General features: G+C 41.5%; 2 protein-coding genes across 3 annotated transcripts; both read right to left on the reverse strand.

Moving 5' to 3' along the window:
• Positions 1–13: 13 nt before the first annotated feature.
• Positions 14–6,524, reverse strand: prelid1a (PRELI domain containing 1a). 2 transcript variants are annotated; one of them, XM_061834526.1, is made up of 6 exons: positions 6,364–6,524; positions 5,860–5,978; positions 4,817–5,042; positions 1,340–1,453; positions 1,153–1,231; positions 14–620 (listed from the first exon to the last, which is right to left on the reverse strand). In XM_061834526.1, the coding sequence occupies exons 2-6, from the start codon at positions 5,949–5,951 to the stop codon at positions 499–501; spliced, it is 633 nt and encodes a 210-aa protein (XP_061690510.1). In that variant the 5' UTR covers positions 5,952–5,978; positions 6,364–6,524; the 3' UTR covers positions 14–498. The 2 variants fall into 2 exon arrangements, with proteins under 2 accessions (XP_061690510.1, XP_061690509.1); XM_061834525.1 differs by lacking the exon at positions 6,364–6,524 and adding an exon at positions 6,061–6,240.
• A 4,158-nt stretch (positions 6,525–10,682) lies between these two features.
• npy7r (neuropeptide Y receptor Y7) lies at positions 10,683–25,091 on the reverse strand. The gene is made up of 2 exons (XM_061835526.1): positions 25,054–25,091; positions 10,683–12,822 (listed from the first exon to the last, which is right to left on the reverse strand). The coding sequence occupies exon 2, from the start codon at positions 12,768–12,770 to the stop codon at positions 11,655–11,657; it is 1,116 nt and encodes a 371-aa protein (XP_061691510.1). The 5' UTR covers positions 12,771–12,822; positions 25,054–25,091; the 3' UTR covers positions 10,683–11,654.
• Between the last annotated feature and the right edge of the window lie 213 nt (positions 25,092–25,304).

Genomic DNA, 25,304 nt, shown 5'->3' on the forward strand with positions numbered 1-25,304 from the left:
TTTTCTGAGCACATTGACTGTATTTTTGCTTTTATTAATTTTTCTGAGTAGTCAATTTTATGTCAACAATACTTCAACTCATATTGCAAACCATTCTTGGCAGGAGGAAAAAGTGTTGTTCAGTTAATTCAGTCAAACAAAAAGAACTTAAATGAGGTAAAAATCTGACCCTGATGAATTTGCAATAATCATTGAGTTCTGAAATATTAACCATAGCAAAACAGTCTATAAAGAATCATGATAGGCATGGAAGTTGCATGAAGGCAACAGGAACAGTTGATGAAATTACAGCACCTGTGAGCTGATGTGAAGAGGAGCATGACCCGGATGACTGATTCAAGTACACGTGGTCTGGGAAGAAGCTCAATCCAGGCCTTCATATGGGCCACCCACCGCATCTCAGAGGCATTCGGAAATGCTGGTCTCCGTGCAATGAACTGATGCACTGGGAAGGTTTTAAAGATAAAAGTGTCCCCGAAATGTGAGGCAAAGGAATCTTCACACGTATTGCTTCTTCTGAGCCTGAGAGGCTAAATCTTTGGCTTTCTCCTTAGCTGCTAGTGCTGTTTCTCGCGCACGCTCCGTCGCTGCTTCTGCCAAACTCCTTGATGGCGTTTCTCCTGCACGATAGACAATTCAGAAAAAAGAATGTAAAATGTGCTGCACTCAGTTTTTATAGAGTGGGAAAAGCTGGTAGACTCTATTCATGCAAAATTGCTATAATAGACGTCGCATTTATCCGCCTTTGCCTTTTACACAAAACCCAGTGATCCACAATTACTGTCATGCAGGCTTTCATTCACCAAAATCGCATATGTTATGAAGTATAAAACACTTGTTGAATCGCTTGAGTGCCAGAAGGTAAATTTCACACCCTCACCTTTGCCTTTTTACCATTCTTGTCAAATAAAATGCCCCACTTTTGAGCACTGTTATGCAACTCTAGCTTTGTGCAAACATTTGATGTCCGCTACTAGATAAAAGGACACAATCACTGGGAGGCGACAAAGAAAGTTCCATAGAATAAGTTTTGAATTGATCGCTACTTTGCTTCGCCATTTTTAATAAATTATGTATGGTGAGAATACTTTTCTTCATCTTTCGTAATTGAATCACAGTCAAGAAGTTGGAGGAGCTAATTGTGGGTTGTACCTTGCATTTTGGCCAGCACATATTCAAAACCCTTCATAGTCTTGGTAACACTCTTCTTGAACCTTGAAAGGCCAAATTCCTGAAAGTTGACAAGAAAGCATCGAGTACTGCAAATTATTCAGAAGGCACATACCTGCAATACACCTTGTCCACTTGTGTTTCAGTTTGTGTGTTGTGCTCTACTAACCTGAACAGCCCTCGAGAGTCCAAAAACATTGGAAGAGATCCAAGCTTCCCTATTGATCTCAGTCCAGCTGCCATTCTCAGGGTTAATTCGGTACTCGCACCGCTCTTCCACAGACTGGGGGCAAAGAGGGACAAGCATAGGCAACATGGTCATTCACAGGGGGGTCAACAGAAACTTTCCATGAGTTAAAGAAATTTCTGGCATGTACTGGCTATGTGCTACATGTGACAGCAACTAGCCACATATTTCTGTTTACTCAACATTGCGTAGCATGAAGCTACAGCAGCTAGGTAGCGGCGGCGTTAAGTAGCCAGCAGGCTAGCTAGAAAGTCATTAGTTTGGTCCAATATTTGAGGGTTTGTTGCTCCAATGACCATTTCAAAACAGACCATTCTACCTGTATCCTAAAGTAATCCATTTTAAAGTTTAAAAAAGTAAACAATTTTAAACTACAGTTGGTATGGAAAGTATTCAGACACCCTTATAATTTTCACTTGTTATCCATCCATCCATCCGTTTCTTTTGACACTTATCTTCCCGAGGGTTGCGGGGAGTGCTGGAGTCTATCCCAGCCATCAATGGGCAGGAGGCGGGGTACACCCTAAACTGGTTGCCAGCCAATCACAGGGCACATTGAGACAAAGAGCCGCACTCGCAAGCACATGTAGGGGCAATTTAGAGTGTCCAATTAATGTTGCATGTTTTTGGGATGATGGAGGAAACCGGAGTGCCCGAAGGAAACCCACGCAGGCACGGGGAGAACATGCAAACTCCACACAGGCAGGTATGGGATTGAACCCGGGTCCTCAGAACTGTGAGGCCAGGGCTTTACCAGCTGATCCACCGTGCCTCATCAAACACTTTTTTAAAAGTTCGACTATACCAATATATTATGCGCATTATTGACTTTTGAAGATCTATTTTTTGGAAGAAAAAAAAATTACACATTACTCACAGGAAATTAAGGAGCTGGAAGAAATGGGTTGCTACAGGAAAATGAGATGGGAGGGAGATACTGTATTCAAAAGAGGCTAGCTTCATTGTGTGGCCAGTGACATACCAAAGTACCACCTGTGTACATTTTGGTGACTCGCTTTGCTTTCTTGTCCAGAGGTACGTTATGAATTTAAAGGTCCCATATACAGTATTGTACATTTAAAACTCCACAGACTTACTCTCTGAAATGGAATTAGTTTACAAATGTGAATTTCATTTAAAAAAAAAAAAAACACCTTTGGTTTTGTCATACAAGTGTACAGAAAAGGCCCCTCTAACAGGTACTTCTGTTTGACCCTCCCTTTGTCTATATTTAGCAGAGACCACCCCCTTTCATCTTATTGGATGACCCACTTGTGAGAGGATACGTTTGTGATGTCAGTTCTTGCTCGGGACCGGAAAGAGAAGGCAGAGATCTTTGCTGGTGATGTAGATCAGCTTGAGAAATTTGAATGTCCTGATTTCAGGGCTCTTGGCAGAAAATGTATGCAAATCAGGAATGCGTGGATGATTTTAGTTCATATTTTACATGTTTACAGAGGAACCATAGAGACAATATTACTGTACATCACATATTGTAGAAACATTTGGTTTGGAAAATATGTCCTCTTTAAGTAATGTAATCACTTTAATCCTGCAAAACCTTTCCGTGTCCATGTACAGGGTTCATACTCAGTCGGACCCCAAAAATTTAAGGGCTTTTTAGGGCCATTCTAAGGGGCTGACACGAAAAATTAAGGGCTGACACGGAAAAAATTTAGGGCCGACACGAAAAATTTAGGGCCATCGTGGGAAATCAAGATTAAGGAAAAAAAGACTCACCCAATGGTGCCATCGGCTGTTCTTGGTTCATCAAAGGTTCCAGTACCTCAGTACCTGTGACAGTGATCACCTGTCGTCCCTTGTGGTAGTTCTCATTGATATGACCATTGTCAACGTCTTCACATAACAGTATACAGAAAAACTGATTCTAACTAACTCAGCACCCCTATTCTAGCTCCTTGAGCCTACCCAGTGTCTCCTCTATTTGCTGCTGCAGAGGTGCCAAAGTGGCTCTCTTGTCCTTTGCTCTGCCTCTGAGTGCATTGGCCTCGGTGATAAACCTCAGCTTCCTCTTTTCTTCTGCCTCCTCACACAGCCTGTCAGCCTTCTCAATAAGCGTTGATATGTCAGTCTCTATTCTGGCTTTTTTGGCTTTGAGGCAGTAGAGATGAAAAGTGGGCAGCGATGCCAAATGTAGCCAGGTACGAAGTCTTCATTTCCCCACAGTGGTAGTTTTTAGCAATGTCGCTGTCTGGGAACATGACTGCAAACACTTTTGAATTATTTTCACAAGATTTGTAACTGTAATGGCTGTAGATCACTTTTTAAGTCTATACGATCTCTGCCTTTAACGAGTCCGCCTTCGTGTATTGAACTACGTTCATAGAGCCTGACTTCTGGCTGGTTGAAGTTGATGGCTGGACAACTGTAGGTGCGCATGCACTGCTAGTACCACTGCCTGAAGTTGATGCTTCACTATCTTGATATTTTAGAAACAGATGATTACCAACGGAAGATGAGAGAGTCTTCGCCAAATCAGCGTGTCTCCTTTTTTTCCGGTGCGACTCCAGCGCTTTGACGCCCGTCTTTCCTAGCTGGTAGGTCTGCTTGCACAGATGGCAGTAAAACATGTGCCGATCTTTTGCATCTCGACGAACCCAACTTCCAAACTCCTTACTTTCAACCCAAGCATCTTGAAAAATGCACTTCCCCATGATACAAGTTGGATCGATGAAAGACGTAACGAAGACGAAGTGAAATGCCGACTCAGGGAAACAAATAATGGAATATCGACGACAAGATGGCGACTCGTTGTCAACACGGTGACTTCCGTTGACAATTTCCGGCTGTTTTAGACGCCAGACGGATTGCTATTTTTTTTTTTTTTAAATAAAAGATTTATTTTTTTTTCGGGAGAATTTTGGCAGTAGAAGTCCTCCCTTTGATTTTTTATACTTTAAGGCCTTTTTAGGGGCTTGACCGGTTTTCGCGGATTTTAAGGACTTTTAGGAGCCCCTAAATGCACCGTCGAAAATTTAGGGGTTTTTAGGGACTTTTAGGGACGCGTGCGAACCCTGATGTATGAACAAAAAAGGCACTGTAACCACGCAGTAGTTATAGAATGTAAATAGACTGATTATTGAGCTACTGACAATTTCTCTCCACCCTTTTTTTTTTTTTCCATCGTGAGATTCAGCAGCTCGTGACTGGGAACCAATTAAGGGTGTAATCCGCCTTCTGCCCAAAGTTAGCTGGGATAGGATCCAGTACTCCCGCGACCCTAGTGTGGATAAGCGGCTTGGAAATTAATTGATGGATTTTTATATTGGTGTATATTCACCCGCATTTGTTGTAATATAGTATTTGAGTATAGGAGGCAAAATAATTTACAAACAATTGCTTTAACTTGACAATGTTCTAATTCTGTGGTTGCCATACCATGAGACGAGCATGGCTGATGTTCCACGTAAGCGTGGTCATCGTTCTTTTTTCAGGGTCCACAATGGAGTCCTCCACGATGTACGCACAGCTAGCCATGTGCTTCGGAAGATAGCGCTCCATCCAGCGTGGAGCGCGGCTCGTTTTGGTCAATAGACGTCTGGAAATTAGACAGTTGCTGGGAGTCACCTCTCGGAAAATGATATCCTCAGTCAGTACATGGTTACTGAAAGGCAAACAAAACAAAAAACCGCATGGATCAGACGATCTGAATAACCAACAACTGATTAGCAACCAGTACAGCATAAGAGTAGTCCAGCCCAGGCTCGAACCTTTGGAGGACAATTTCTGAATGACAGCTATAAAAATATGACTACATACAATTCCAAAATATGTGCCTCTCTGGTCTACGTGTCAATCATCTTGAATGTAGCCATGGTATAATGGTATATGGTCTAAAATGTTTTTTTTTTTTTTTTAACTAACTCCAGTCATGAGGTGAGGCTTTAAATAGTAACTGCCATCGGGACAAAGGACTTCCTATAGAAGCATTCAGTCCATGAGTGTACTGAGATGAGTCAGACGCTGCGACTGCTGCGCTGCCCCACTAAAGTAAGGTGAAGAGGGTGATTTGCATTGTCTATGATATTTGCACCAGCTGAGTCATGCAGTTTGAAGGTTTATTAATATTTCATTTCTAAAACTTAAAAAAGCTAATTTATTAAGGCTCAATTTTACATACATGTTACGATAAATGAAACTTCTTTCAAGCATAAAAACCTGTTTTCATATTATTGGCAATGAAAAAAATGATGATATTTCTATAAACTTGATGCAAGTTAATATTGAAGGGTTTTTTGTTTGTTTATATTTAAGCCCGTTTGGTATGTGCAGAAATGAAGCATATCCCTATATTCCAGAAGGGAAGTAGACCCAAAAAGCAAACACTGCTTTAAATAATTTTACCGTCATTTATTTCACATTAAACATTACTTTTATACAAGCTCAGTATCAAGTGGATACAGTGTTGACTTTGGACTCACCTGTAGGGGTTTGGATACCGTTGCCAGAAAGCAAGGCAAACTTGGTCCCAAGAGCTTTTCAGCAAACTTGCACAGCAGAAATACTTAACCATTGTTCCTCCAGTTGGTATGGAAACAACCTGTGGCGATGGGAGGAAAAAGCTAGGTGGCGTTAAGGTAAATTAAAACGTGTTCCGTCATAAGTGATAAGAGAAACTTTACCCGGTTTGTGAATAACCCTCTCACCATACAGCGAAAGCATTTTGGTTTCAAAAGAGCAAAATTCGTTTGAGAGTAAGAGCTGACAACCTTTGATTTCACATTGGAGAACGTAGTTATCATTAATAAGCGACATTATATGTCCAATATCGCAGCTGTCATGTGTCACGTCCGCACACATCTACTAGCATTGCTAGCATGTGCTAGCCTAGCATAAGGAAATATATGAGCGGCACAAGCCCGATAACATAGTCTAATAACCCCAAACTGACAATGTAAGATAAATGTTGAGTATAAAATATTTACCTGTACGGCAAAAAATCTTCATAGGAAAAATATTTTCCTTTCAAAAACAAACAAAAAAAATGAATCCCACTAGGATGCGTTTCCTAGTATTTCGTGTGACAATGCTGATGCTGAGAAAACGGCAGTCAAAGACCACACGGGGCAAACGGAAAGTGACACCTGATGTCATATCCGGTCAGTGTGTAGCTGCGATATCTCTTTTAGACCACTTGAGGGAAGAATAGGACTGCGGTATTTCCCATTGCTCTTTACATTGTCTTTTTCTACGATAACTAGGATTTCGTTTAGTTTCATATAAAGTTGGCAAATTATGTTACACACGTTGTTGGTAGTTTTTAAATTTATTTTAAAATGTATTTTTATGTGATTTATTCTTGTTTTTTCTCGTTTTAACTTAAAAAGTGAAATGTTGCAACTAATATTTTGTATACTCTGTGTATAACTGTGGTCTATGTGAAGCACTTTGTGAGTCCACGCTGTGGAAAATAAATAAATACAAGTAAAAAATATTTACATTCATCCTGCCCAGGAGTTGTTACATTATCAGGAATAATTTCCCCCCAAAATTGAACATTTTATTTCATTCGCTTTGCAAATGACGAGAATGGACAGCATAAGGAATTAACTCATCAGGGGTGTGGGGGGAAGCACAGACTAGAATGTTTAAGGACAAAGCTACAAAGGCCATCTTGAGATGGTTTGGACATACTGAAAGGACAGTGGCTGGATCAGTCCAAAGATGCTGGAAACCAAGCTGCCAGTTAGGGAGCAAAGTGCAAATTGATGGCTGCAGTAAGAGAAGACACGCAGATCACTAAGTTTGAGAAGAAGACCCTTTTTGGTTCAGGCGTTTGAATCCCTGCGAATTACTATAAGGGTATATAATTCTGCAATATAGCTGTACATGCTGTAATTTTTCATTTTGTACAATCGGATGATATATAACTCATGTTGTAGTGGTTCACTTAACTTTTGTGCAGGCACCACTCAGCGACAATGTCATCGTGGATGTGAATTGTAGTTTCTCTACACTCTATATGTGCCTTGTACGAGTCTGCTTTTTGCCCTAAAATCCAGCTGCAGGCCCCAGTTCCCCCGCCACACTAAGCAGGATAAGCGGTTCAAGAAAACGGATGGCTAGATAACACTGTTTATACAGTACTAATCATAATGGAGCAATATTTGCTCCAAATTACCCAATAAAATAGCTCTCTAGATCAATTGTAAATAGGTGTGGCAATAAGTGTGAATTATTTAGTTTTAATCACACACCCAGCCACTGGCTGACAGCCAGTCTTCATCGGTGTATGTTTTGTGCCAAATTAGCTAAGAAAATAGGTTGCTGATTCTGAATTAACAATTCACTACGGTAAACCCCGATGTCGTGGTTCACTTACATTTTTTCTGGTGTGTTATTACAGTTAGTTATCGAATCTGTATTGTACAATATGTTTATGTTATCTATTGATTTTGCCCTCTCGGGATGTGTTTAACTGTGTTTGTATTGTTTTAAAAGTGTGTTTAGAGAACTTAAAAAAATTCAAGTGATGTAAATGCCATAAAATCAAGTCAGGGTGTATTTAAATACACTATTCCTATTTCTTTTTTTTTTTTTTCAAGTAATCACAAAACGTAACCCCAGTGCTGAAGAGGTGATAAGTATACTTACTGTTCTTATGAAATTTGGTTTAGAATGGATTGCATGAGATAAATGTTGTGTATGAGTAAAAGAAACTCACACACAAACAAAAAAACAGTAACTCAGAGTGGCATTTTGCTTAATGGAACAGTGCGAATGGGAATCATAATGAAATGGCTACTATGTTAAAACTTTTAAATTATAATCACCCATAAGCATTCTCCACTTGGGAACAGATGCCCAATTAATTTTGAACAATGACAATATTCTGCCAAGCATCTGAAAAAACACGTCATGCACGGCACATTGCATCTCTTTTAAACTTCAGATGATGTAGGTCGAAGACTGCTGCTTCTATATGTGACTCTCTGGAACATAAAGGAATACGTAGGCTAAGCCATGAAATCCACGCTGTGGGTGTTTAGATCCAGTATTCCTTCTCTGGCTACAGGCATTTTCTAAACAGGAAAATATAAACACACCAATGTGTGAGCAACAGTTGTTCTGTTTCTTTTTCAAATGCTTTATTTGCTGTTAAATCCCCAGTTGCATTGTTCAGAAAGCAGTTTAAAAGCTAATGGGTGGAGTTCTTGAGCTGAGCAAACGTCTTTTTTTCCTGTGACTGATCGTAGGCCTGTCACCACGAAGTCTTGTCACTTGTCATTACTGTATTTATTCACATATGTCTTGAGTACTTTGACACAGTTGTGAACAGAGGTTTCTGCTTGACATGGTGTCAGATTTTCTGACTGACAGTTTTGCTCGTGGGTGTAAGGTGTGTTGTTGATAAAACACAACCAGCAAAGCACATGCAGCTCAGCAGCTGAGAGTTGAAAAACAAAAAAAGAGACAGTCTTAATCGAAATCCCTTTTAAGAGCCCTCTTACACATTTTTCAAGACACCTCATTGCACTTCATTCATATGATCCCGTTTCTCACTTCTTTTAAAAAGGAATCATGCTGGTGCATCTGATATGGAGCACCTTCAAGTCGACATAATTAACTTCCTGTGGAGAGAGAAGCAGCAGCAACCTTCTGTGGACACTTTAAATTGATTTGAATGTCATTCGGTTTGCAGTAAACCCTAAGACAAAAAAAAAAAAAACTCAGCAAATACATACATTTGTGTTTTAAAAATAAAATTGGCCTTGTAATCACAAGAACGTAGCATCTTCCTATGGGAAGTAGGAACACATTATTAAATAAATGCAGCTGACTTTTTAATTAAGTGGACGTTACTTATCAACAAGTCATTTGCATTAGTAAGGAACACATTACAGAAAATAATTAACATTTATGAGCGTCATTTAAATACACTGGGTTCACTATGAACATTCACAAATTAACTGCTTTACAAAACAAAAAGCATGATAGAAACTCAAGGCCAGATCGTTGAGTTTAAAAGGCTGCATTTGTACTAGGGATGGACAGAACAAACATGTCATCAAACTTAAGGCCTGAGGCAAAACACGTGTCAACTTCCACAATTCTTTCTAAAAAAAAAAAAAATATGGATTGTAAGCATTCTTATTCAGCCCCCCCCCACCCCAGCTTACTTGAATCATAGCTGAATAATCAGTTTGACTCGAATTTAAAAAAATAGTTTTCCATCAAGGTGCTGGGTATATGTCATCTTATGTTGAGGCAAATAAATATTTTATGGCTTCACAGTGTAGCAGCCTTCTGAGGGGAACCGTGACGACAATATGTCACGGCACCATAATTTGTTTGACACCCCTAATAGAGCGGATGGAGTGGTGTCTATAGTGAGTAATCAGCTATTGATTAATCATATCTTGAAACAACTGAGACAAAATGGTGTCCGCTGCTTGGCTGCCAACAAAGGCACATTTGATACAGTCTCAACTAGTTTGCGGTCTAACGGGCCTATCTCACTGGCTTGGAGACTAGTTGGCTACCTGATAGGGACTTGAGTCTCTGCTGGTTGCTGGGATGTCTCTGTGATGTCTCGTGGAGTCTTTTAGGAATGAGCTGGGTTGCCAGGGAGTTGCGGAGAAATCGAACATGATCAATTTCAGTGGATACATTTTGGCAACTTCCCTACACATCTCTTGTTGTGCTCATTTCAACCTCTGAAAATATAAAAAATATAGCCAAATGTAGGATTTGATGTACGTTAAAGCATTTTCCCTAAATGTGTACATAGAGAAAAAGTCTTCACCTCGCCTAATGTCAGTCAGCCATGACTAGAATCTATGTGGACGTGTGCTCACTTCAAGATAACACCTCTGAAAGTCTCAGCATGATCGCCTCAATGTTTTTGGATTTTTTTGAGAAGTCGAAACATTTCCTCACAATCCCAGTATCCGTGCTTCGCCAGCTGAGGATAGAGATGGCTCACCGCAAGCACCCAGAAACAACCGAGCTCACAAACAAGCACATGCCCCCTATATATATTATATATCTATTTAAATAAAATATATTCTGTATTTAGCCTTATAGCAGCGGTTTCTGGGTGAAATGGATATCACGTTATGTGGATATGTCTCCCAGACATCTTCCTGGTCAGAGCGCACGCTATATTATGACCTCTCCGGTCCCGGAGTTGCCGCAACTGATCAGTCGCTGTATCATGGTGACATCTCAGCCATTGAAATAGGCCCTCGTTGAAAAACGTGACATAAGCGTTACATCCATGCTAGGTCAACTCCTCCTAGCCAGGGAAGGATTTACCATTAGGGAAGCACAGGCAACTTATTGGAGTCGGGAGGTTTCCAGGGGCGCATAAACGTCTCATGAAAACTAATTCATAGTTTGATTTAAAACAATTATTACCTGGTATTGGCTGGAAACCAGTTCAGGCTGTACCCCACCTCGTAGACGATGATACCTGGGAGAGACTCCAGCACTCCTGTGACCCTCGTGAGGATAAACCCCTCAAAAATGGATGGATGGATGAAAACAATTATGAATGCTTTAGTCTTAATTTGCACGCTTGTAAAAAAAAAAAAAGTACATGAAAATGTGTACTCTATTACTGTCTGAAGTGTCGTCAGTGCTTCTCATGGAATGGAATTGTCTTGCTGCTCACGGGCAGACTCAAGTCAGGACAAAAAAACATGTTGGCACATTGTGATAAAAATGAAGCAGAGCGATCCCAGTGGAGTCGAAGACAGTTTTCATAAGAACTACCAAAGGTCTCGACCTTTTTCATGCGGGTACCCAACGTGCATAACTGACAAGAGCCAGATGCTCTTGTCAGTATAGTAACAGTAGCACTGGTACAGTGGTCAGTGTCAGCTGTGGAGGATGCAGAAGAGATGAAGTGGAGTGTGACATAAATGACACTTTTCATCGCAAAGATCTCGAAATGATAAACTATATCAAATGTTGACCAATATTCTCATCAATTACAGCTAAAGCATTGATATGATTCACTTGTTGAATAATAATCCTTAAGAAGGATTTCCATGTCTATAGCTCAGGAGAAGAGAATAAGTTTCTCAAATTTACACTTTTTAGTTGATGATGAACACTAATATTGATTATTTGATGTGGAGGGCCCCGTGACTGGGTTGACGTGTTATTTTGCTCAATACAACACTGAAATGGAAACAGGATATTTTGTGAAATGCTCATCCCGCCTTTGTACCACACGTGCCGCAAAATAGCAACATGTTCAAATGTCTTCTCACACGGCAGCTGGCGGGTGTCCGCCATTACGACCATTGAGCGTCAGCCGCCTCATAGAGCGAGTCCTGACAGAGCCTTCGGGGTGGAAAGAATCTGGCTTATCCTCACAGCGGAAGACCATTAAGAATCCATTTCTATAGTTTTTATTCATCCAGCCGTAGAGGAGCGGGTTGGCAAAAGTGGAACACATAGCCACGATATGGAACACGGTGTATATCAGTTTATATTCCTCAAAATTGAGAACCAGGTCCAGATCGCTGGCCAGCTGAAATATGTGGAAGGGTAGCCAGCAGATGGCGAACACCACCACCACCAGAGCCAACATCTTGGTGGTCTTTTTGCGGCGCATAATGCTATCATTGCGAGTAGACGGGCTGATGTGATTTTTCAGTTTGACCCAGATGCAAATATAAGCATAACTGATGATCGCTAGAGGGATAATGTACTGCAGGAGCAGCATTGAGAGGCTGTAGATGACGCCGTCCCTGTTGGTCCCATATGGCCACTTCTCAGAGCACACGGCGATGTGCAGATTGATCGAGGGGATCTCTTCGTAGCGGTACTCTCTGAAGATGGCCAGGGGTGCCGCCAGGACCGCCGAGATAGTCCAAGTAAAAGCCATGATGAGGAAGCTGGACTGCCACGTGAGCCGCTGGCCCAGGTAGAAGACAATGCAGCGGTAGCGCTCCAGTGCAATGACTGTCAGGGTCAGGATGGACACATGAACGCTCAGGGCCTGGGCGAAGGGCACTGTGTGGCACAGCACTGCGCCAAACATCCACTCGTCGAGCAGGGTGTAGACCAGCGTGAAGGGGAGGCAAAAAGTGTCAACAAGCAGATCCGCCAGTGCTAAATTGGCTATGAAGAAGTTTGTCACTGTTCGCATGTTCCTGTAACGGATGATCATGTAAATAACAAGAGCATTCCCGAGAAGCCCCAGAAGGATGATTAAGGAATACGCTGTGATGAGGGTGATCTGCACCCCCAGGTGCTTGGTAATGTCTGTGTGGAAACCATGTTGGTCTAAATCCATGCTTCCATTGGGCATAGTCCACATGCCGGTTTCATAAGGCTCCCATTCTCCTGTGCTGTTAGATGGGTCTGGGGGGCTCATTTCTTCCCCAGGTTGTGGAAGCACCTGAGAGGGACACAGCGCCGCTTTGATTCTGTCAAGGGCAGAAAAGAACAAAGAAAGTCACGGCAAGAACATTTGTTTTTCTCTTCCTTTTTACTACGCTGAAAGCATACACAATGCTGCAATTTGTCATATTCAGCACCTATGGTATATACATACCCTGAACAAAGAATTTTTAGTCCTAATCTTTCAGTGGCCTTCCATGTCAAACTCTCTGAAATCAAGTGAACCTCATCCTTATTTATTCCAACGTGAGTCGTTTAAACAATCTCTGCTGTTTATTTCCAAGTAAACCCCATTCCCGTTACTTTCATACAAAATATCATCAAATGAAGAGACCTGAAGCATTCCAGCCCTGACATGAAGGTAAATACAGTGCATATTTGGTTTCTCCCCACCCCCTTATTGCATAACCATCAATCTATCAGGCTATCCATTTTTTTATCTTCACTCCGGTTGTGGGTGTGTTGGTGCCTCTCTTAGCCGAATTGGGCTGAGAAATAGGGTACATCGTGAACTGATTGTCAGCCAATTGCAGGGCGTAAACAAACATTCACTGTCATATTCACACTTATGGGCAATTTAGAGTCTTCAATCAACCTGTCATGATTTTGGAATGTGGGAGGAAAACCACACACGTGCGTGGAGAACCTACAAATTCTACCCAGTCTGGATTCGAACCTGAGTCCTCAGAACTGTGATGTGGCAACCGGTTGTCCGCCATTGAGCCTGTATTGCATAACCACTCAACCTAAAATATGCCATGAACAAGCCTAAAGCAGCATAATTTGTACAGTGCTATTGAAGCTCTTCACGAACCGTGCTGCCGTTTTCAGAATTAAGTTCCACCTGCTTCTACTCCAAATGAAATACACTCATCAATGGCTGCTTGTGTATGCAAGATGCACCAAATATGTGCATTTTGCTATTTTTCTTAAATTAGGATTCACTTAGTTCGATATCAACTGCTATGGCATTTTTTTTGGCTTATATCAAACAATGATGGTGTCAGTCGCTTCAATGCACCAGAATTGCAGATGCGCTATTTTCCGCCTCACAAAAAAGTGAAAAAAAAAGCCATCAATTATTAAGACCCCAAAATGTATTATACGACGTCGTTGCTTTCCTTTATTGAGACACTTTAGTATTTATGTTTGTGTTTCAGAGATATTAACTGCTTAACAAATTCGGCACGGTGATGCAGCCTTGATGACCTTTTGATAAAGCGGCATTATCCAAGGTAGACTGTTATTTCCATTCGGGTTCATGTACGAGAGTCTCACATTTATATATATATATATATATATATATATATATATATACATTTATATATGATCCTTTTGAAAAATGAAAAATCATGCAGCCATTAGCCGTAACATATACAAGGCGATGGAACATACAATAACTTAAAAGGAGTTTTGGATGAGCAGTCTGCGTATGCGTCCTAGTATTGTGTTTTATCACAGCCGGCAGGCTGCAGGCGACACGAGTACTTTACGATTCACTGAAAACGTGTTCACGGCTTAATGTCCAAACAAGCAGCCAATCTGTCCAATACACGCTCTGTAGCCAAATCCAGAATAAAAGAGTCAATTATTCCATCGCAACGTTATTTACTTAACCGCATGCCAGAAACGTATGTATGCAACTCTGTGCGTAATTTCTCTCCATCCAAGTGAATACTTGGTTTTCGTAGACGTCGTACTCACGCATGTTCGACAGGAGCACAGTAAAAAAAAAAATAAAGCAACCCGTGATTGAAGCAAATTATGTCGGACTTTTCTTTTTAAACTCACATATCCTAGAACCCCGAAAACAACTATATGACGCTTCTTACACAAGTATTGGCGAACAATTCCTGGTTTGAAATAATACATTTGTGTCAACAGTCCTCATTCAAAAGTTTAAAAGCACGCGAGCGGTGGACTCACCTTTCGGTTTATATCTCCTCTGCAAAGCGTGTCTTCACTCGACAATGGCATGAAAACGCTGAGATGTGCCAAGCTCCTCCCAAGCTTCGCCTGGTGCGCATCTCGGTGGCTCAGCGCTGCGTCCCCGAGGCGGGACCGCGACGTGTCAGGCACGTCGGAACCGAACCAGACAGGGTATGTACCTTTCAGAAAGGTCTTCATCGTCATGTATGAACCATCGGTTGGGAGGGAGCCCGAGTCATATAACAATTAGTACAAGATGTCCTCCCAATCAAATAGCCACACCCAGGGGCGAATCTAGGATGACAACCTTTGAGCTGTTCACCCCCTAACCATAATATATACAACCATCCATTTTCTTAGCCGCTTATCCTCACAAGGGTCGCGAGGAATGCTGGATCCCATCTCAGCTGTCAACGGGCATGAGGCAGGGTAGACTCTGGACTGGTTGCCAGCCAATCGCAGGGCACATAGAACAAACAGTCGCACTCTTTTGTCACATAACACACCAGACACTTTCCGCCAGCTGTTCCAACCTGCTCACTTCCATACCACCCTCACCGTTGCTCTGGATTGTTGACCCTAAATATTTGAAGTACTCCACCCTCGCTATCTCTTCTCCCTGTAGCCTCACTCAGGAAAAGCTCAGGAGTTGGTTGACATGATGGTTAGGAGAAAGGTTGATGTACTGTGCATCCAAGAGAGCAGGTGGAAAGGTAGTAAGGCTAAAAGTTTAGGAGCAGGGTTTAAATTATTGTACCACGGAGTAGATGGGAAGAGAAATGGAGTAGGCATTATTTTAATGGAAGAGCTGGCTAAGAATGTCTTGGAGGTGAAAAGATTATCAGATCGAGTGATGAGACTAAAATTTGAAATTGAGGGTGTTATGTATAATGTGGTTAGCGGCTATCGAGATGCGACGTAGGGCAAAGGTAGAGGTGGCAAAGGCTAAACAAGAGGCATATGAAGACATGTACACCAGGTTGGACGCGAAAGAAGGAGAAAAGGATCTCTACAGGTTGGCCAGACAGAGGGATAGAGATGGGAAGGATGTGCAGCAGGTAAGGGTGATTAAGGATAGAGATGGAAATGTGTTGACTGGTGCCGGTAGTGTGCTAAATAGATGGAAAGAAAACTTTGAGAAGTTGATGAATGAAGAAAATGAGAGAGAAGGAAGAGTTGAAGAGGCAAGTGTGAAGGACGAGGAAGTGGCAATGATTAGTAAAGGAGAAGTCAGAAAGGCACTACAAAGGATGAAAAATGGAAAGGCAGTTGGTCCTGATGACATACCAGTGGAGGTATGGAAGCAATTTGGAGAGATGGCTGTGGAGTTTTTGACCAACTTATTCAACAGAATACTCGCGGTCGAAACGATGCCTGAAGAATGGAGGATAAGTGTTCTAGTTCCCATTTTTAAGAACAAAGGCGATGATCAGAGCCGTGGGAACTATAGAGGAATAAAGTTGATGAAAATCCACCTGCGTGCTTCTACCTCCGCTCTTGTAGGTCACTATATGTTCCTCCCTCTTCTGGAAATAAGTGTTCACTTCAGCCATCTCCATCCTTTTTGCCACGCCACCCTCACCAGAAAATAGTCCGACATACTGCCGGCAACGCGGACCAAACTTTGACACCCGGCGTACAGAGACTGTACAGCCCATATCAGGGTTTAGTACCCCATACTCCCGAAGTCCCTCCCACACAATTCCCCGAAATTCATAGTCGAACGCCTTCTCCAAGTCCACAAAACATATGGAGACTAGTTGGGCAAATTCCCATGCAGTCTTGAGGACACTGCTGAGGGTGTTCCACAGTCAGGACAAATCACATGGCTTCTCTTCAAGCTGCGATTCGACTTCCGAACCGACCCTTCTCTTCACAACACCTGAATAGACCTTATCAGGGGGGCTGAGGAGTCTCATCCCCCAGTAATTGGAACACACCACCACGCCAGTCTGCCAGTCCAGAGCCCTGATGTCCTGGACAGCCCACAAAATTCAGAGCCTTAAGAAACTCCGGGTAAATCTCATCTACCCTGTTGAACCCCAAGGAGTATTTTAACCACCTCGGTGACTACAACTCCAGGCATAGGAGAGCCTGCCTCAGAGAATCCAAACTCTGTGTCATCATGGGGGCAGGTCAGTGAAATTGAGGAGGTCTTCGAAGTATTCTCCCCATCAACTAACAACGTCCCGAGTCGAGGTCAGCAGTGCCCCATCCTCACTATTCACGGTGTTGACATTGCATTTATTCCCCTCATGAGACACCGGATGGTGAACCAGAATTTCCTTTAAGCCGCCCGGAAGTCTTTCTCCATGCCCTCACTGAACATTGTGCATAGGCACAAACAACAATCAGGACCCGTCCTACCCGAAGGCGAAAGGAGGCTACCCTTTCATCAAGTGAACCCCAATGTACATGCACTGTGCTGGAGCCGGCAAGTATATGCACATCTGCTCGGCGCCTCTCATCATGGGCACGAGAGGAAGAAAGTCTAAACCCTCTCAAGAGGACTTGTACCAGAGCTAACCTGTGAGTGGAGGCGATCTCGACTCCATCTCGTTGGAACTTCTTGACCTCACACACCAGCTTGAGTTCCTTCCCTGCCAGTGAGGTGACGTTCCCATGGGAGCCCATGGGAAGGGGGACCAGTGTTACCCTTTTGGGCTGTGGCCAATTGAGGCCCATGTGTGCAGGCCCAGCCACCAGCCGCTCGCCTTCGAGCCCCACATCCAGCCCTGGCTCCAGAGGGGGGCTCTGTTGATCCATGTCCGGGCAAGGGAAACCTTGATCCATTTTTTTGTCATAGGGGTTTACGTAGCAGTGCTTTGTCTGGTCACTCTGGTGACCTTTTTGCTGTGGGTGACCATACAAAGGGCACGAATCCCCAGACAACTTAGCTCCGAGCATCATTGGGACCTCTTCATCACAATAAGTTGATAACTTAAGGAGGGGGTAATGATGATTAATAATAATATTTTATTACAGTCAAAAGTATCCACAATATTCACGACTGAATCTTTTCATCCTTTTTCTGTGACAGGAAAACACATTCTATCACAGAGAAGTGGCAAACTCATAAATAAGTTGATGCCCTTTCTGTTTTGTCTCTTAAAGTTCACATCAGTCAGAGGTTCTGAAAGGCTGACCTAATATCTTCCAGCGAGGTAGTGTGCCTCTTTTTCGATTGCTAATAAATGCCTACACGTTTTTCAAATGTAAAAATTGCACCGCTTCATTCAAATGAGCAACGAGTGATGACTCATGCGTTTCCTGTCAACAAATAAGCTGGCCACAGATACATTTTCAGTCAAAATAACAGATTCATTTACAAATGCTAGTGCTGTTAAAAAATGTGAAAAATGTTCATGCCATTTAATTCCGGTGGTGCGCAGAGGGGTGGGCCAGCTGAGCACTGGCCCCAGGCATCCAAATTAGTGGGGACGTTCAATCAGTGTGTGAATTAAGAGCAAGTCACAGCATCACACCTCGTCTCTTCTTCATCTATTTGTCCATCCAGGACTTCTTTTACCTCATGACTCATTTCAGGGAGCAAAGAGCTCTTGAACGAGTGAAAGAGTATTTGATTAGTTTGTGGGGCCAGGTGTTTCGTCAAAGGGGGACAATTTTAAACAGCCACGCATGCACGCACAAAGTAAATTGATTTATTCATTGTTTTGTCTAATTGTATTCAGTTCATTCTTTCATTGTATTCTAATCCTGACATTGAACTAAGACTTCAAATGGACTGAAACTACTGTAGACGTGTTTAATGCATCAGAAATTTTCATGCATTTTGAAAGGCAACAAGGAACAATGGAGAGGAACACACAACATTTCACCAACACACTATTTAGATAACACTTTTATCATAAGCTACTTGCCTAGTTTTGCGTTGAAGTCAACTAATGGTAATTAGAAACATACATTTTAAGATCACATGAATGCCTAATCTGACAAGCTGCTATTGTAATTAATGAAGCTGGCTATTAAAATGTTTCGACCAGAAGTATCAGAAGTATTTCCTTTATAGTCTGTAGTAATTGTTACTTGTTTCTGATTGCTTCTGACAAAGCGGATGGTAGCTCTGTGATGTGGTTTACAACAAAATGCATTGAGGTATCTCACTACAATATTAAACTTTATGCGACGTGCAGTACTTCTACTTTTTGGGCCGATGCAATGTCAGAATTTTAATATTTTCAGTATGTGCTGTCTGTGGCACCAGGAGAAGTGGATGCAGAGTTCCCTGCTGCATGTTGTACATGCGGTAAATACCTGTCAGTCATAATATGATGCTTTTTTTTTTTTCATTTTTACCATGATAATAGTTATTTGTGTGTGTGTGTGTATAGATATGTGTGTGTGTGTGTGTGTTTTACTCACCTGTTGGTTTTCACTTCCATTGTGTTATTGTAACTGAAATGAAGGTTGTGCTCTGTTTAGTCACTCCTTGCGTGTTTTTATTGTGGAACAAAATAATGCCGTTCATGGGCATTACTTGCTGATGCTGCTGTCTTACTACAACACTGTGTAGCAACGATATGCAAGTGGTGAGGTGCACTCGGCCCCTCCGAGAACTGCCTTTGGATGAGAGCCACACCACCAAGCACAAAGCAGGTGAAGAATGAGGCAATTCTGACCTATACCAATCAGATATGTTACAGGTCCACATGATCAATCGTGAGACAGTTTCATCAAATATGAGTCAAGTCAGCACTATCCTATATGAAAGAGGTCCATCAAGTACAAGGTATGAGTATAAGGTCGACAGCATCTTTTCAGTACAATATTAGGGAGGTCCTCTTCATCAAATTAGAGGCAGGCCCACATAATCAATTTTCCACGCTGTTAGTTACTGCCATGAGGATGTAGTAGGCCTTACCCCAGCTCAAGCGGTACAGCACTTGATGCGTGACCCTTTCACCCTGAATCTCTCCTTGTATGCTGGCACGTGTGTGAGCTGGTTCTGTGTGCTGTGCAACACTTGCTACACATGACAATGTAAGTTGAATTTTCTCTTGAGGGACTATAATGATGAAAAAATGAAATTAAATGTTGCAGAATTATGTAACAGGCAAGTGCGAAGCATTTATGAGCGAGGACAATCAAGTATGAGATCCTTATAAATCATCAAATATGACCCAGTTGCTGTATGTGACAGGTCCTCATCATTAAGTATGAGACAGGTCTGTCATGTATGATACAGAACCATAAATTATGAGACAGGTCCATCATGCTTGAGGCAGTTTCACACCATCACATAGTCGCTTGAGCTCAGTGTGGAGTGGAGCAAAAAACAAAGCCGGCTCCTGGCGTTTTTGGGGTAGACCGGCGCCTCATAATTGGCGGATCACAACCGACTACTAATTTATGTATGTACTCCTCAAAGGAATGCATTTTACAAGTATTCAAAATCCAACTAATTATTGCAGTGAGGTGGATAGTATGCAGTATATATTATGCAGTATGTACAAACCCGAATTAGAATGAAGGTGAGACTGTAGAATTTAAATTAAAAACAGAATACAAAGTTTTGCAAATCTATTTTGACCTTTACTGAATTAAATGCACTGCAAAGATGAGATTGCAATGTTCAAAATGCTAAACTGATTTTTTGTTGTTGTTGCAAATATTCATTATATTTGAATATCATGCGTGTAAGACATTGCAAAATAGTTGGGACAGGGTCATGTTAGCCACTTTCCTATAAAACTCAATGAGTCATTTGAACCTAAAGACACCAATTGCTGTGCGATACAGTGCAGCATCAGGTAAGTTCTCACGGTTTGCTACTTTCTCAATTAATAGCATAATCAACAAAAACACGAACAACGGCTGGGTGTAACTTAATAATGAAAAGTGTTCATGGTAGATCATGGTAGCTCCACACCCCCATCGCTGTCACACCATGCCACCCCCACCCTAGGACAAACACACACACACCAGTTTGAAAACCACTGGTATAGTACATTCTTTTGTCCACTATCCAGCAAATTTGGTCTCCTGTTCTTTCGGTGACATCACAAATAAATGTCATGTACTGTATAGAGTACATTCTCAGTCTAATTAGTTATTTACCAATTATTTAAAATAGATAAATATTATTTGAAATGACTGCCAGTTTCATTTTCTTGAAAAAAAAAAAAACAAAAACAAAAACAAACTCTGAGAACTTATTAGTCAAAAATGGGCCATTTGAACCATCGTGATAATACCTGTTATCGTTTCTTTAATTGTGTTGTAAGTATTCAGTTTTTATTTTAACCCTTTGTAGCTTTGCCCAACTGCTTTATTACCGCCGAGTCTTTCTCATTTAGACTTCTGTTGAAGAAGGTTTTTACTTCATGGTTGTTGCTCACATTCTAGTGCTCCCTTAGTTCAGTTAAATCTCGTTTAATTGCTTTTGTTTAGTTGTTTTCGTTGGGTCCGAGATTCAGTGTATTCGTACGGTAACAGATGAGGGCCCTTTATGTGAAATCAATTATGAAGCAGAACCACAGCATCAAGTACTGACATGAAGTCAAGGACCTCCATCACACATGAGACGGGTCCGTCCGCAACGGGCAGGTCCTCATTGCGAGTGAGCAAGCAGAGCAATAACTGCAAAGGGGGCTAAAAATCAAGTATGGGGTAGGCTAGTCGACACCGTAAAGTACTTGCACGAGATTCATAGCATTATGTGTAAGGTACCGTTGGAACCATCGAACACACTTTTCATCATCCCAGGAAACAACGCTTGGAGACTTGTGCAACGTTTGCATATTTATGATGAGTTTTCCATCTCATCTGCTCATCAGTGTACAGGAAATAAATGAAATGCCAGATCAGCTCAAAATCATTTATCTTGAACATTATTTTCAGGCAGCACAACTACCGCAGCTCTCTGTCAGTCACATGCAAAACACTAAAGGAACTTTGGAACGGTTGTAAAATAAACGTATAGCACTTAACAACAGGTGTCTGGCCCTTATTTTAGTCACATGGACTTCAATCGTTTACCTAATGACACGTGAATTTATTATGGCTGAGGCCAGAGCCTCATCTGTTATAAATGACGTGTCAATTATTGAGGCATTCACAATTCATTTACAAGGGCTTTTGCCTCAGCAATCGTTTAATAAGCCAGTCATGCTTTTAACCCGAACCCTGGCAGATTTCTCTTAATGGTTACCAAGCGTGGAGGTGTGGGCCCAACGCTTTTACAAACCTCTCTGCATCTGCCTTATCTGAAGAGTAAACAATTTGTCACCAGAGAGGGTGTTACCCATCATTTGTTCTCAACCTCCAGTTACAAAGGAACACTAAATCCAAGTAAGTTATTTCTGAACTTTTTAAACAGCCCGCATTTCATGCACTACAGGAGATTATTTTGACGATAAGCGATCCTTTGTAATTGCATTCAATACCAGGAAATAGTATTTTTTTTAATGAAGTGAAAATTTCTTGATGAGTAGCTTGTCAGCAAATGCACTTTCATGCATACAAAAAATATGCACAGTTTTAGTTAAGAGTCCTGAAGCTCAGAGAGAGAAAAACATACCATCTTTCATTTTACTACATCAGACAAAGTTCAAAAACTGGCCAAAATATTTGTCTCTGAGTTAAGTTTCATCGCACATGTCAACATCACAATGTAAATTGGTGCTGTACATGTATAGTACCTTAAGAATATTGCCTGAGTCTGCCTGTCCGAACCCCCCCCTACACACACACACACACACACACACACACACACAAACAGACTGATACTAACTTATGTAATATGCAGCCTCATTGATTACTGCACAGCTCTCTTCTCCAACTAGTAATTTACAATTCCTGCAGAATTAAGCCGCCGTTTCGTGGGTGAAAAGAAGAAAGGGAGAGCACATTATGCTCTGTAATTGCACCCTGTGTGTTGCATGATCGATTTTAAAGTTCTTTTACGAATTAAAACATTTCACGGTCTTGGGCTTTCTTATTTAGCTGACCTGTTCAAACTATATCAAGCCTAACGGACCCTCAGGTCCTGTGCTATCACCCTTTCAGTGATACCGGGAGTCAGAACGTAGATCTACAGCCCCGCATTTTGAGTGTTGTACCTATTTTAGCTATCTTTAATATGAATTTTTCATTTTATTCACATTTTAGGTTTACTGCAATTTAATTGCATACATTTTTTTCATTAATTTGTGTCTTTTCCACATTTTATCAATTTATTTTGGTATGCTTGGTCTTACACAATAAGGTCAGTCTTAAATGAAGTAGCCGAGAGTCCAATGACTTCACACAGATTGACTAAAAATCCAGGGCAAATTTGTTTGTTTTTTTCAGTTCCCAAAAAGAGGACTTGTAAAGAGGTCACATAATTTTAATCCAGCCTTACTCAGCTGAGTATGAGCCACTGATTGTTTAAACCGTGTCATTGACACGTACATACAATACTTAAAAGCCATCTAAGTAAATCCCTCAGCTGCCAAAATTGCTGTAGTTCCACATGAATTGTTATTCTCAGTTGGAGTATCAGGCAGACAAGACCATACGTCTGTCTGTCTTGTTTTTTTACGGTCACCAACATTGGATTTTTTTTTTCGTGTTCTGAATGGTGATGCACAAACTTAACCTTTTGTGGTTGAGAGAATGGTGGGAAAAAAAAACATCTTTTGGCCAAATAATAATACACATTGTGCCGGAGGGTATTTACTTCATATGGAGCTCAACAGAGAGCACTGTGGTTGTGGAAAGACTGTTTGATGGGGTTTGAGGGTCAATTCGACATTTTCATAGCTAAAGCTATTGTATTAGTAACTTTAACAGATGAAACAAAATCAGATGAAACCCACGAGCAAACATTCTCAGAATTCATATCAGGAAAGGAGGTCATTCAATCAGAGTGACTTGGGTTTTATGAGACTCAAGACCTGTAGATCGTTAACTCATGATAATTCAAAGAAGGAAGTTTGACATTAAAAAATGAAGACTTTGTCCACCTTGAGAACCATTTGACCTACTAAAATTAGGTTTCGAGAATTTGATAGCAGAATTTCAGGTCACGGCTTCAGGAGTCTGACTTTAAGATGTTGTATTTTGCTTTTCTCACCCAGACTGAATAACCCAGAGGTTTTCAAACTTTTTGGGTGCGCCCTCTGCGCCCCCTCCCCCGCTTGAAATTTTCTTGGGGTGGGGAATAATTGTCAATTGTGTGTGTGTTTGTGTGTGTGTGTGTGGTGGGGGGGTCTTAAATTATCTGCACCCCCCTTTCCTGAGACACTGTTTGAAAATCGCTGGATTATATCTTTGTGTCACGCAAGTGGTATTTGATGATACAATAATGACTGTCTCAGCAACATGTGGTGGCCTTGTATTGATTGGGGCACCCTGGATCTTCACTTCAATTTATGCTTTCAATTATAAGAGCCATCCCTGACCTTCCTCTATGTGTACTGAGTCCATTTCCAGTCATAGCTGACAGGTATCCTGGTTTGACCTGCATGCAGTATGGGAGGTCTGTCCTTGCAGAAACTTTTTGTGACCCCTATCCTTTCTCTGAATTGTGGTAGGCAGGTTTAAAGAGTGTTGGTCCAGAGCAATTCACTCAACAAAGATTATTTTTAATCTTTTTTGCTGTTTCATACTTTATACCACTGCTAGTATAAATCCTTGTAGAGCCAAACTGAGCACAGAGACGATCCATTTATACCTACATTTAATCGTGGGTTTTTACCATCCAATCCTGGTGACTGATTTGAGTGCACTAATCTTCCTTGATGTCTTCTCACGCAGCCATAAAACCCAATGTACGATTCTGCGATTTGCCCATTCCTCTGTGCAGTGAAGGCCAACTGGATATTGACGGAGGGAGTAAAATTTGAGAAATGTCAATCCGTCTTTTTATGCATCGGTCAATGGAGGAAAAATTTGATCTTGTTGCAGCTTCAAATTCGAAGACAGATTTAGATGTTTTTAAGCGTAGTTTTTCACTCGTTACAAAGAACGGATTAAAGGCACTGACAGTGGGAAAGGTTTTCGAGTAGAATTCTCGGTAAACAATTACGTGGGATGCTTTTTATTCCATCCCACTGTTTTACCTTTGGTTCTAAAGAAGGGCCACTAAAGAGTGACTCCTAAATCCCCCATGCAGCCCTTTTTGTCAAAAATGTCTTTTATTTTCTTTGTCATCCATTTTTCAACATATTGACAAAGACCTTCAGTATGTGGTTGAGTACAAAACAACGAAGCAAAAAGCTGGGCCGGATGCAGAATCATACTCCAAATCAGAGGCACATCCAACCTCTCTGAATTGACCTAAGACAACTCATATATTGGACACAGTCATGTTTAGGACTTACATGTTCCTGGTGGTGAGCTGCTCTCCAGAGGGATTTTGAATTGAACATGGAGGCATCAGGTCATCAATTTGCGCCTTCAAAAGAGATGTGAAATGTGGTTGATGGAACAATACATGTCCTTGAGGGGCTCGATTGAATTCAGGTCCGGCAAAAGAGTGAGTCAATAGCATCAACACTGTTGTCACCGCAGTCACAAGAGGAAAAAGCCCAGGCCCCACCGCACTTGTAAACTGATCTCATCATACTTCCCA

The sequence above is a fragment of the Syngnathoides biaculeatus genome, chromosome 11, assembly GCF_019802595.1.
Source record: "Syngnathoides biaculeatus isolate LvHL_M chromosome 11, ASM1980259v1, whole genome shotgun sequence".
Lineage (NCBI taxonomy): Eukaryota > Metazoa > Chordata > Actinopteri > Syngnathiformes > Syngnathidae > Syngnathoides > Syngnathoides biaculeatus.